The sequence below is a fragment of the Rhinoraja longicauda genome, chromosome 3 (assembly GCF_053455715.1).
Source record: "Rhinoraja longicauda isolate Sanriku21f chromosome 3, sRhiLon1.1, whole genome shotgun sequence".
Lineage (NCBI taxonomy): Eukaryota > Metazoa > Chordata > Chondrichthyes > Rajiformes > Arhynchobatidae > Rhinoraja > Rhinoraja longicauda.
The window spans coordinates 85119383-85133304 of NC_135955.1; the positions used below are offsets into that span (position 1 = coordinate 85119383).

The following is a 13922-nucleotide window of genomic DNA, read 5'->3' on the forward strand; positions in this document are numbered from 1 at the left end:
CACTGTCTTCTGAGTCTCCTTCTTCCAACCTTTACAATCCTCCTTCTTTCTCTCTCGCATCCTACCACAAAGCCTCCTCCTTCATTCCCTGCAACCCCTTCCTCATTGCAATATGTCGTCTGGCTTTCTGCCACCACTCCCCACTTCAAACCACTCTCCCCGCACCAGAAGTCCTCCCTTGTTGTCCAGCCAAGATTTCCCATGGATTGAAGGATCAATGGAAGCCAGGATGGATGTGGGAAAAGGAGAGGAGATAATAGGCAAGAATGTACCCGAGTGTGTGAATGAGTAAATGCATAAATGCTGAAGGGCACCCCTACGCACATGCCTTGGAACCCTGTCAAGCTTGTGTGGTAACTGATGTATTGTAGCTATCCCACATTAAATGGAATCATGCAAATACAGCCTACACTCCTCAGTATGAAGTATGGCACCAAAACACAAAGACCCTCAAACAGAGCCCCAATGGCAACGGACCTGAACATCACTCCACTGTCATAGTCTGAGAACTTTAATGCTTTAACAATGGCATTGCCACTAAGTGAATAACACAGGGATGAGATGGGCAACACAAAGAACATGGCACTGGGTGCACCTACTTCCGGAAAGACAAGCTGGAAGAGGAACACTATCTTCATGGGATGGGTTTCCGAAGAATAAGCAGATCGGGCACCTTTGCAACACTCAATAGTTCAATGGTACTTTTATTGTCACATGTGTAAAGTGCTAACACAGTGACATTTTTTAACTTACAAACAGTCCACTTCTCCCATGGGATAATGTTGTCTGGAATGTTAAACTGGAAGTTACAGATATGGCAAAGGATGGCTTCTACTCTGACCATAAACAAAGCCCTGGCTCACATCCCAGAGGGATACCAACCAATCATTTTGAGTAACATCAATATCAGGGCTGGTAAAAAGACAATCCTCTGCAAAGCTTCATTGACTTGGAGAGCTAGCTGTTCCAGAAAAATGCTTGATGCATGCTCCTGTCATATTCAAGCCGAGAAAAGAACACAGGAATTCATGGCAAAACTCCTGATCTAGGCACTGGCACCCAATACATATCTGCATTAAAAGTGCAATAATATGCAGTAATAACAGTCAGACTGGCTATTGCCCAATCTACTGATATTTCTATAAGCCTGGTCCCAGAACAATGGTAGAAACACAATAATACTGAAGATCTTGATCCTGCAAAGAGAGCACTTCATGGTATGGCCTTCCCCAGTGCACTCCACGTTGAAGCTGGAGATGGAACAGTGATTGATTTAGTTGTCATTAAAATCCAGACTGACACTGGGTTTGTGCAAATCCATAACTCATGGTGCGAAAATGGGTGATTGCCAGACTGGGGGCTGGCACAATTGGAATATGAAAGTTTGATCAACAGAGCTGAAAATCAGTTTAATCAGTAGTATAAACAGTATAAGTCACTATAGCATTATAGCTACTTCTCACCTACAGCTCAGTTTACTTATAATTGCTTTCATCGGATATACAAAGCTATTTTCTCGTTAGATTGGGACAGACCTGTAAATTATTTTTTTAATAATCATGATCTTTTTTAATGTACTTATTTTTTAAACTTGCATTAAAAAGCTCCCCCTTCCTCAAAGTCCTCCTGCAATTTACAGCAATTCCTGATGGTGCTTACTTCATCATGCCCAGTTTTGTGAGTGATAACTACTTCCGCACAATACCTTTAAAACTACCTCAATAGATCACAGAAATCCGTCTTCCTGAATGGGATTTATGCAAATACGCAGAATACAGGGATGACACTGAAGCAACCCGAAAAATAAAGCAGAAACTAGGCAATTTTACAAATATATACATATGCATTAATACATTATACATATGCATTAAAGTAACTGGAATATAAGAAATAGAACCAGGATTTTACCATATGCATTCCTCAAGCTTGCACTGGTATTTAATTAGATCATACCTCTTCCGAGAGAGGCAGCTTTAGAGATTGTAACGGTATTAGTGGTGATCTTTCAAAAATTGCTGGAGTCAGGAATGGTCACAGAGGACTGGAAAATTGCAAATATTACTCCGCTGTTCAAGAAGGGAGTGAGGCAAAAGAGGAGAAACTATAGACTGGTTAGCCTGAGTTCAGTGGTTGGTAAGATCTTAGAGACCATTATTAAGAATGTGGTTTCCGAGTACATGATGGTACATGAAGCACATGATAAAATAGGCCAAAGTCCAGCTCGGCCGCGGGACTTTTCATCGCTGGTGCGGCTCGGCCGCTGGACTTAACATCGCCCGGTGCGGCTCGGCCGTGGGACTTAGCTGCGCAAGGCTCGGTCGCGGGGCCTTCCATCGCCCGGCTCGGCCGCGAGACGTTTCAGCGCCCGGTGCAACTCGGCCGCGGGGACTTCCACCCCCATGCGGGAAATGTGCAGGTCAGTCGGGGACGAGCTGTCAGTCCGTGGGCGTGGGGAAGAGAGTGGAAGTTTTGTTGCCTCCATCACAGTGAGGGGGTGTTTGGAATCACTGTGATGGACGTTTGTGTTGGGGTTATGTGTCTTGTGTTCTTTTTTGTGTGACTGCTACGTAGTTTCGTTCGGTACCTTGGTACCGAATGACAAATAAAGCTCTGTTGTTGAACTGTTTTATGAATGGGTGATCTTCCCAAACTAATCTGCTGGAATTCTTTGAGGAAGTCAGCAGCAGGATAGACAAAGGGGAGTCAGTTGATGTTGTTTACCAGAAGGCTTTTGATAAGGTGCCGCATGTGAGGCAAATAAAAAAGATGCGAGCCCATATATATCATATATCATATATCATATATATACAGCGCGGAAACAGGCCTTTTCGGCCCACCAAGTCCGCGCCGCCCAGCGATCCCCGCACATTAACACTATCCTACACCCACTAGGGACAATTTTTTACATTTACCCAGTCAATTAACCTACATACCTGTACGTCTTTGGAGTGTGGGAGGAAACCGATGATCTCGGAGAAAACCCACGCAGGTCACGGGGAGGACGTACAAACTCCTTACAGTGCAGCACCCGTAGTCAGGATCAAACCTGAGTCTCCGGCGCTGCATTCGCTGTAAAGCAGCAACTCTACCGCTGCGCTACCGTGCCGCCATGGTATGAGAGGGAAGATAATAGCATGGATTGAAGGTTGGCTGAATGACAAAAAGCAAAGAGTGGGAATAAAGGGGGCTTTTTCTAGTTGTCTACCAGTGACTCGTGGTGTTTTGCAGGAGTCAGCGTTGGGGCTTCTACTCTTCAGGTTGTATATCAATAATTTGGATGATGGAATTGATGGCTTTGTGGCTAAGTTTGTACATGATAGGAAGATAGGTGGCGGGATGGGTAGTGTAGAGGAAGCAGGGAGTCTGCAGAAGGATTTGAACAGGTTGGGGGAATGGGCAAAGAAGTGGCGGATGGAATCCAGTGGAGTGAAGTGTGCGGTCATGCACTTTGGTAGTAGGAATAAAGGCATAGACTATTTTCTAAATAGAGAATCCTGACCTACACAACCAATCCTTTCATCCTGTCAAGAGATAAACGACATGGAGTGGATCCAACAAAACATCACCCCAAATAAATTGTAATGCATTGATAATCTTTGTGTCTTCAATTCCCATACATTGTCATAAAAATACATAAATGCACAAATTGACAAATTAATTTAAAAAGTTGGATCTTTTTATATGATAACATAGAAGAACTGCCATGAAATAAATAAAGGCATTTACCTTGCTGTCGTGTTGGGTCTATTCCACTCGGCAGCAATGGTTGCGTTCCTGGAACTGCTCCAAGTGACTTTTGGGAAGGAGGTGGAAAAAAAAGAGCTGAAAATGTACATTTTCAAAATCTGAGGTATAATTTCTTCTTGATCAAAAATGTTGATAAAATAAATATTAGATGTTGACATTATACACGTGTTACATATTTCAAGTATCTTGTAAGCAAGCAGAAACATATCAAAACAGAATATTTTAGAAACATAAGAAACATTTTTTTCCAAAAATGCTACCTGACTTGGTTGCTATTTCTAGTATCTTCATTTTTATTTCAGAAAGGTGCTGCAATATTTATATTTTCGTATTACACTCATACATACACTTTTTACACAAATAGATACATTAAGCCACTCTGTTTTATCACCTTTGGCGTAAAACCACATTTGGAAAAAAATCAGCTTACAGGTATAATGCACAAATCAGAATGTCTAGAAACAAAGAATTACCATTATAATAGGTAATGAGATTTGTTTTGTAACCACATAATGATCTTCAAAAACTATATTTAATCAAGGATTCTGATGAAAGGTCATTGACCTGAAACATTAATTCTGTTTTTTCTCTCCAGATATTGTGTGGCCTGCTGGGTATTTTGAGTACTTTTTATTCTTAGACTTCCAGGATCCACAGTATTTTGCTTTTGAATATTAAAAGGTAAAATTATTTTCATATTGTCATTAATAAAGACTGACAATTAAGACAGCACATGAACTCTGTGCTGCTTGCCCAACTTAAAGGCAGCAAGACTTTCTTAATGGTGAGATGCAAAGAGATCTGACTCTTTGACAGGGTAGAAATGTCAACTACTATAGAGCATAGCCTTCTGATTGCTGTAGGTACCTGAATGTGCTGCTGGGGTGGTGGTGGAACCATATGCAATAGTGACATTTAAGAGGCACATGAACATGCATGGAATGGCAGTATATCGACCATGTGCAGACAGATGGAGTTTGTCCGTCAGCACAGACATCGTAGACTGAAGGGCATGTTCCTGTGTTTTACTGTTGTACTTTCTATTGAAAGGGCAGTTTGAGGAGTTCACCGTGAGGCTCAGTCTCGGGAGTTAATAATTAAGAATTCGCACACCAGTGTCCTGGGGAGCCGCACGCGTGGGAGTGTCCCGGGAGACACGTGGGCCCGATCCACCCGCCGAACCGCCGACCAGAACGTGCCCTGATAGGCCCAACTCACCAGAGAAGCCGGGCGGCAAGGCCTGTCTGGGCCGAAAGAGTGATGACGGCGAGTAGAGCCTCGGCAGCAGCGATGGGAGTCTCGTCGGTGGCGATGGGAGTCTTGGCGGTGGCAGCATGAGCTTTGATGGTGGTGGGGCCTCGGCAGTAATGGGAGCCTCGGTGGCAGGGGGGGACACACACACACACTCGCGATCGACCCGCGATTAATGGTCGATGAGCGTGTGGGGAGGTGGGGGTGGGTGGGCGGGGAAGACAATGGGTACCCGGCCTGGGAGGACCGTCGTGAAGAACAATGGGGACCCGGGGTGGGGGAACTGCCGTGAGGGACGGTGGAAGAACAAAGGGGGAACCGGTGTGGGGGAGGGGGACTCTAGTTTAGACAATAGACAATAGGTGCAGGAGTAGGCCCTTCGAGCCAGCACCACCATTCAATGTGATCATGTCTGATCATTCTCAATCAGTACCCCGTCCCTGCCTTCTCCCCATGTCCCCTGACCCCGCTATCATTAAGAGCTCTATCTAGCTCTCTCTTGAATGCATTCAGAGAATTGGCCTCCACTGCCTTCTGAGGCAGAGAATTCCACAGATTCACAACTCTCTGACTGAATTTTTTTTTCCTCATCTCCTTTCTAAATGGCCTACCCCTTATTCTTAAACTGTGGCCCCTGGTTCTGGACTCCTCCTACATTGGGAACATGTTTCCTGTCTCTAACGTGTCCAACCCCTTAATAATCTTATGTTTCGATAAGATCCCCTCTCATCCTTCTAAATTCCAGTGTAGAATCCTCTGCCCAGGGGATAAGTCTGTGTTCGTTTGTTTGTTCTGTTCATTTGTTCTGGTGAAGGGGTTGTGCACAAGGCAGCCAGCCAACAGTGGCATGTCTTTTTCTTTTCACTTTGAATTTCAAGTGTTCATGTACCTTGTTGTGTGTTGTGACTGCTGGCAGACCAATTTCCCACCGGGGATGAATAAAGTTTTATCGTATCGTATCATAAAAGTTTAGTTTCCTCATTTGCTGAATGATGGGTAGTGAATGCATCTTCAATTGCTATGTGCGTCAATTGCACACTAGATCATGTGCTACTCAATGCACCATACAGCCATTCTAAACGACCAACAACCTTTATCAAAAAAGAGATGGGCTAATATTAATTTATTCTATCTGATTTTCACACTTTTAAAATTACCTGACACTCACAGCTTTTACACAAATACCAGCTGTTCAACCACAACAGTCACATCTTACAAACACATTTTACCATATTCACTGACACATTTGCTTCCCCCAGTAATGTGTAACAGAGTCATAGAGTTATACCGGGTATAAACAGGCTCTGTGGGCCGATGCCCATGCTGACCAAGCTGCCGAACCAAGTTAGCTAGGCAAATTAGCTTGTGTGAGCAGAGACAAAAAGCCTTTGAACAGTGACTGAGTACATGAGCAGGCAGCATAGAGTTTGTGTACTGCCTTGTCAATCTTTAAAACGACAATATGAAAATAATCTTAGAGTCATAGAGTCATAGAGTCCTACAGCACAGAAAGAGGCCCTTCGGCCCATCGTGTCCGCGCCGCCCGTTACCAAACACAGTCAAATTTTAATCCCATTTTCCCGAATTTGGACCGTAGCCCTGAATGTTGTAGCATTTCAAGTGCCCATCCAAATGCCTCTTAAACGTTGTGAGTGTTCCCGCCTCCACCACCACCCCAGGCAGTGAGTTCCAGACTCCAACCACCCTCTGGGTGAAAAAGTTCTTTCTCACATCCCCCCGAAACCTCCCTCCCCTTACCCTGTATCTATGTCCCCTCGTTGTTGAACCTTCCACCAGTGGAAGAAGTTCCCCGCCATCTACCTTATCCATGCCCCTCATGATCTTGTACACCTCGATCATGTCCCCTCTCAGCCTTCTCTGCTCCAGGGAAAACAACCCCAGTCTGCCCAGTCTCTCCTCATAGCCGAGGCCCTTCATCCCTGGCAGCATCCTGGTGAATCTCCTCTGCACCCTCTCCAAAGCTATCACATCCTTTCTATAATGTGGTGACCAGAACTGTACACAATACTCCAGCTGTGGCCTCACCAGTGTTCTGTACAATTCCATCATTACCCCCCTACTTTTATATTCGATGCCCCGGCTAATGAAGGCCAGTAACCCATATGCCTTTTTAACCACCCTATCCAACCGTCCTGCTGTCTTCAAGGACTTGTGTACCTGTACTCCAAGGTCCCTCTGTACCCGTCTTCCCTAGAGTCCTTCCATTCATGGTGTACTCCCTCTCCAAGTTATTTCTGCCAAAGTGCATCACCTCGCACTTTTCAGGATTAAATTCCATCTGCCACTGCTCCGCCCATCTGACCATCTCATCTATATCTTCCTGCAGCTTGCAGATCCCTACCTTTGTGTCATCTGCAAACTTGCTGATCATGCCCTGTACGTTGACATCCAGATCATTTATGTAGATTACAAACAGTAAGGGACCCAACACCGATCCCTGCGGCACCCCACTGGACACCGGCCTCCAGTCACAGAAGCACCCTTCTACCATCACCCTCTGCCTTCTGTCACTAAGCCAGTTTTTTATCCATTTTGCCAAGGTACCCTGGATCCCATGGGCTCTTACCTTCTTGACTAGTCTCCTGTGTGGGACCTTGTCAAAAGCCTTACTGAAATCCATGTATACCACATCCACTGCACTACCCCCATCTACCTCCTTGGTCACCCCTTCAAAAAATTCAATCAAGTTAGTCAGACACGACCTTCCCTTAACAAAGCCATGTTGACTATCCTTAATTAACCCTTGATCCTCCAAGTGAAGACTGATTCTGTCCCTCAGAATCTTTTCTAGCAGCTTCCCCACCACCGATGTCAGACTCACCGGCCTGTAGTTCCCAGGTTTATTCCTACTGCCCTTTTTAAATAATGGCACCACATTAACTATCCTCCAGTCCTCCGGTACATCCCCTGTTGCAAGAGAGGCTCTGAAAATTTGTGCCAGAGCCCCCGCAATCTCCTCCCTTGCCTCTCTCAGCATCCTGGGATACATCTCGTCAGGGCCCGGAGACTTATCCACTTTTAAGCCTGCCAGAGCCTCCAGCACCGCCTCCCTGTCAATAGCAATATGCTCAAGAACATCACAACCCTCCTGCTCCATTTCTAAGTCCGCATCGCCCTCCTCCCTCGTACAAACAGATGCAAAAAATTCATTTAAAACATCTCCTACATCCTCTGGCTCCACACACAGCTTTCCACTATGGTCCCTGATGGGCCCCACTCTTTCCCTCGTTATCCTCTTACCCGTGATATACTTATAGAACACTTTGGGATTTTCTTTTATTTTGCCTGCTAGTGCTATCTCATGGCCCCTTTGTGATCACTGTCACCAAAATGCTCTGCCACTGACACTTCACCAACCTGTCCGGCCTCATTTCCCAAGATTAAGTCCAATACCGCCCCCTCCCTTGTTGGACTTTCAACATATTGGCTCAAAAAGCCCTCCTGGATGACCCTTAGGAACTCTGCACCTCAGGGCCCTTGACACTTTGGCTATCCCAATCAATATTCGGGAAGTTGAAATCCCCTACTATTACTACCCTGTTGTTTTCACACACCCCCGAGATTTGCCTACAAATATGTTCTTTTATTTCCCTCTGACTGTTTGGGGGTCTGTAGTATACACCCAGTAAGGTGCATGCCCCTTTTCTATTTCTCAATTCCACCCAAATAGCCTCATTTGAGGAACCCGCTAATATGTCATCCCTTCTTACAGCAGAAATAGATTCTTTGATTAATACTGCAACACCCCCTCCCCTTTTTCCCTGCTCTCTGTCTCTCCTGAAGATTCTATATCCTGGAATATTGAGCTGCCAGTCCTGCCCTTCCTTCAACCATGTTTCCGTAATGGCAACAATGTCGTACTCCCATGTGTTCAGTAACACCTTCAATTCATCCCCCTTGCTTCTAATACTCCTTGCATTAAAATAAATGCCGTTCAGACTTGCCCTACCCCATTGTGCTGGGGCATTCTTGTTCTGCCTCCCAATCTGACCAGTTTTTTCCTCTATATTTTCCTTCTCCTCACCCCCTATGCTGTATCCCAACCCCCTGCCAAATTAGTTTAAACCCTCCCCAACAGTGCTATCTTATCTTTTAATATTCTAAAGCAAAATACTGTGGATCCCGTAAGTCTAAAATAAGAATAAAAAGTACTCCAAATATCCAGCAGGTCACACAATATCTGAATGCCGAACACTATGACGGTGAAATTGAAACAAACCAGTATTCAACTGCATTCACATTTACCAGCTCAGACACAGACACTATGAGCAAAATAGAGAACAACTTAGGAAGGAGTGACCTATAGGCAGGTTAGGGCCAGGGTAGTGTAGGTGTCAGCTCTTCAAAAGGGAGCATACAATTTCCAATGCAGAGAAGAAAGAACAAGGTTTACGGTTATTTACAATTAACAGCCTGAAAGAATGCCACGATGTCAAGGAACATGGTGGAAAACGGCACCAACTTTGCTGCTGGGTGACTTTATTGTCTCATTTTTGGGCCTCACCACAATGCAGCATTTAAAAGCTGACAGTTACAATAGAAGAGGCCACTCAGCAAAAGTGTGCTGCATTAGGTCAGATTTGTGTCCCAGAAGCTCAGCTTGCTCGACATGACCTCAGACTACTATCATCATTGCTTTATTTCTTAAGACATCTTGAAGGATGTTGCAGCAGTCCTCCGGTTGATTGCCCGGATTGCTGAAACACCTATCCATGGGAGAGGCAGTGGACACTGGTGCACAATACTGCTGTCCTCTCAGGACAACACCATTCGTCTGCAATCACTGGAACATAGTCTGTATCCTGCTGCTGCTGCCTGTAAACAAACAAGCCTAAAGTGCTGTCATCCTTGATGCAGTTCATATCTAATCCTTTTAAGCTCACAGTTTGACAAGATCATCCACCAAAGCCGGTGTGGGCAGGTTGGGGATGTTTCCACACTGTATTGCTCCATAAAGCCATCTTGCTCGCTAAGCATCAGCATTAGCATCAGCATCGAAGGGCCGAATGGCCTCCTCCTGCACCTATTGTCTATTGTCTATTCTTTCACTAGCCATTCTGCATCTGGATGAATAAAAATACCAGTGGGCATTCACTAAAGTGACATTGAATAGTTATTTGCCTATGCAGTATGATGTGCTTGGCTTTTATTCTTACATTGTAGTCAAGCAGGCAGTATATTGGACAGTAATGGAGCAAAGAAAAGGTATGGGACTGTGGGAATCGGGGTCACCATTAAACTGGTTGTTGCTGGCCGCAGAGCTTTGCTCCTCTCGTCCTTTCCTTCTTCCTCCTTGCTCCCAAGCTGCTCATCATGTATGTAGCTGGCGCTGTGGGCTCATGATGGCAAGTCTGTGCTGCATAAACCAGACAACTGTGAACTTTTGGGACCCAATCAGTTGAGTACTCCAGGGCTGCTTCAAAATGCTGCAAGCAGTGAAAGCACAGTCTATTCTTGCATTTCATGTTGCAGCATGATTTTCTTTGTACGCTTGATGTTTGCAGGTGCAGGGGTTACATACCGGCAACACAGGCTATATTGTCAGCAGCCTCCAGCCAGCATTTGGCTTATCATGGTAACTTGTGCAGACAGTACAGTGGATTGTGGCAGAAAGATGCTATCATGACTTCACGCGGTCCTCCACCTGCTCTGTAGTTACAGAAATGCCTCCAGCAATGTATAGATTTCAATGAGAACTCTGACTGAACTACAGATGTCTTACATACTGTTCTTTACTGAAATTAAGGTAGAAGAACTGCTCTCTCCTCGCCTTGGACAGACTTAACCTTTGTTATAGCAGCTTCTCTTCCCTATTCTAGCGACTTAACCTTAGAACATAGAACAGTACAGCACAGAAACCAGGCCCCTCGGTCCAAGGTTTTGGATCGAACATGGTGTTGAGGTAATCTAATCCTTTCTGCCTGCACGTCATCCAAATCTCACCATTTCCTGCATATTCATCTGCCTATCCAAAAGCCTCTTAAATGCCCCTATCGTATCTGCTTCCAGAACCACCTCTGGCAGCACGTTCCAGGCATCTACTACTCTATGTGTAAAATATTTGCCCCAACCCACATCCTTCAAACATTTTCCCTCTTACCTTAAAGCGGTCTTCTAATATTTGACTTTTCCATCCTGGAAAAAAGGTTCTGAACATCTACCCTTTCTATGCCTCTGGTAATTCTGTGAACTTCTGTCACTTCTCTCTGCCTCCCAATCTCCAGAAAAAGCTATCCAAGTTTGTCCAACCTGTCCTGATAGCTAATACCCTCTAATTTTGGCAGCAACCTAGTAAACCTCTTCTGTGCCTCTTCAAATCCTTCACATCTTTCCTGGAAAGGTATGACCAGAACTGCATGCAATAATCCAAATGCAGCTTTAACAAGTGTTTTATGAAACTGCAACATGATTTCCTGAGTCATCTACACAATATCCTGACTGATGAAGGCCTGCATACCATATGTCTTCCTTACCACTCTGTCTACTTGTGTTGCTGCTTTCAGGGAGCTAGGAACTTGGACTCCACAATCCCTCTGTACATCATTCCTGTTAAGGATCTATCTATCTGTCTATTACTAAAACTCTGTGTTTGTTTGTGTGTATGTGTATTTGTGTGTATGTGTCCACCATAACTTTTGTGGTTCGCACAGCCAAAACGGTACACCATAGCACCACAATTTTTGCACTACATTACTCACCATTATCCTGGGCATAATGTTTAACAACTCTCATTCAAATTGAAGCTACATTTTTAAAGCTAGAGAGATTTTAAAGTTAAAAAATTTCCTTTCTAACCCATTTCTTGAAGGTCTTCAGCGTGTGATGTCACAATGGCACCCGTGCGACAGTGAGAGATGAGCTCGCGCTCCCCACCCCCCCCGCCGGTATTCAGCATGCGACGTCACAAATGGGACCCGCACGTCTTCAAGAGGTCAGCTCGCTCTCGCCCCCCCGCGACCTTTAACTAATGCGCTCCCCCCCCCCCCCCCCCCCGGACCTTTAACTTATGCGCTCCCCCCCCCCTCCCCTGGACCTTTAACTAATGCGCTCCCCCCCCCCCCCCCGGACCATTAACTAATGCGCCCCCCCCCCGGACCTTTAACTAATGCGCTCCCCCCCCGCCATTCCGGGAATTAACCTAGTAAACCTACGCTGCACCCCCTCAATAGCAAGAATATCCTTCCTCAAATTTGGAGACCACAGTACTCCAGGTGCGGTCTCACTAGGGCCCTATACAATTGAATCTTGGTCATAAGCATAAGGTAAATAAACCTCCCACAGCTCAGGAGCTAAGACTTTGGTGGATCACCACAGGCATCAACTTCACTGGACATTTCCACCTATTGGTTCATTATTTCAGTCCTGAAACATTAATTCTATTCTACTTTCCAGAGATGCTACCTCCTGCTGATTCTTTCCAGCATTTTCTATTTTTATTTCACCCTGGTCGTTGGTTGTGGTGGCTTCCTAATCCAGCTAGACTGTAGGACCTCCTTATTTGTCTGTCCCTACCACCAGTACATCAAGATCAACATTAGCACACACTCCTGCATCCCATGGTGCCATTGTCATTGATCTCGACCTGAAACGTCACCCATTCCTTCTCTGCAGAGATGCCGCCTGTCCTGCTGAGTTACTCTAGCATTTTGTGTCTGTATTCTGACACTGGTTGAATTCAGTGGCCACTTTCCTTGAAGAAGTGCAGGAATGACTTCAATTAGGTACAGATTCATTTCAGCTGAGATGTAGGATTCCTGACATTAGAAACATAGAAAATAGGTGCAGGAGTAGGCCATTCGGCCCTTCGAGCCTGCACCGCCATTCAATATGATCATGGCTGATCATCCAACTCAGTATCCCGTACCTGCCTTCTCTCCATACCCCCTGATCCCTTTAGCCACAAGGGCGACATCTAACTCCCTCTTAAATATAGCCAATGAACTGGCCTCAACTACCTACAGTGTCTGAGAATTCCACAGATTCACCACTCTCTGTGTGAAAAAAAACTTTATCATCTCGGTCCTAAAAGACTTCCCCCTTATCCTTAAACTGTGACCCCTTGTTCTGGACTTCCCCAACAACGGGAACAATCTTCCTGTATCTAGCCTGTCCAACCCCTTAAGAATTTTGTAAGTTTCTATAAGATCCCCCCTCAATCTTCTAAATTCCAGCGAGTACATGCCGAGTCTATCCAGTCTTTCTTCATATGAAAGTCCTGCCAGCCCAGGAATCAATCTGGTGAACCTTCTCTGTACTCCCTCTATGGCAAGAATGTCTTTCCTCAGATTAGGAGACCAAAACTGTACTCCAGGTGTGGTCTCACCAATGCCCTGTACAACTGCAGCAGAACCTCTCTGCTCCTATACTCAAATCCCCTTGCTATGAATGCCAACATACCATTCGCTTTCTTCACTGCCTGCTGCACCTGCATGCCTACTTTCAATGACTGGTGCACCACGACACCCAGGTCTCGCTGCATCTCCCCTTCTCCTAATCGGCCACCATTCAGATAATAGTCTGCTTTCCTGTTCTTGCCACCAAAGTGGATAACCTCACATTTATCCACATTATACTGCATCTGCCATGCATTTGCCCACTCACCTAACCTATCCAAGTCACCTTGCAGCCTCCGAGCATCCTCCTCACAGCTAACACTGCCCCCCAGCTTCGTGTCATCCGCAAACTTGGAGATGTTGCATTCAATTCCCTCGTCCAAATCATTAATATATATTGTAAATAGCTGGGGTCCCAGCACTGAGCCTTGCGGTACCCCACTAGTCACTGCCTGCCATTCTGAAAAGGACCCGTTTATTCCTACTCTTTGCTTCCTGTCTGCCAGCCTATTCTCTATCCACATCAATACTGAACCCACAATAACGTGTGCTTTAAGTTTGCATACTAAT

General features: G+C 45.3%; 1 protein-coding gene across 7 annotated transcripts in view; it reads right to left on the minus strand.

The window, feature by feature from the left end:
• The window catches only part of LOC144592139 (single-stranded DNA-binding protein 2), a 285013-nt gene that overhangs the window by 58395 nt on the left and 212696 nt on the right, over nucleotides 1-13922 (minus strand). For all 7 annotated transcript variants that reach the window (XM_078396547.1, XM_078396548.1, XM_078396546.1 and 4 more), the window contains one exon: nucleotides 3727-3793. In XM_078396547.1, coding sequence (XP_078252673.1) covers nucleotides 3727-3793 — 67 coding nt within the window. The remainder of the gene's footprint in view (nucleotides 1-3726; nucleotides 3794-13922) is intronic.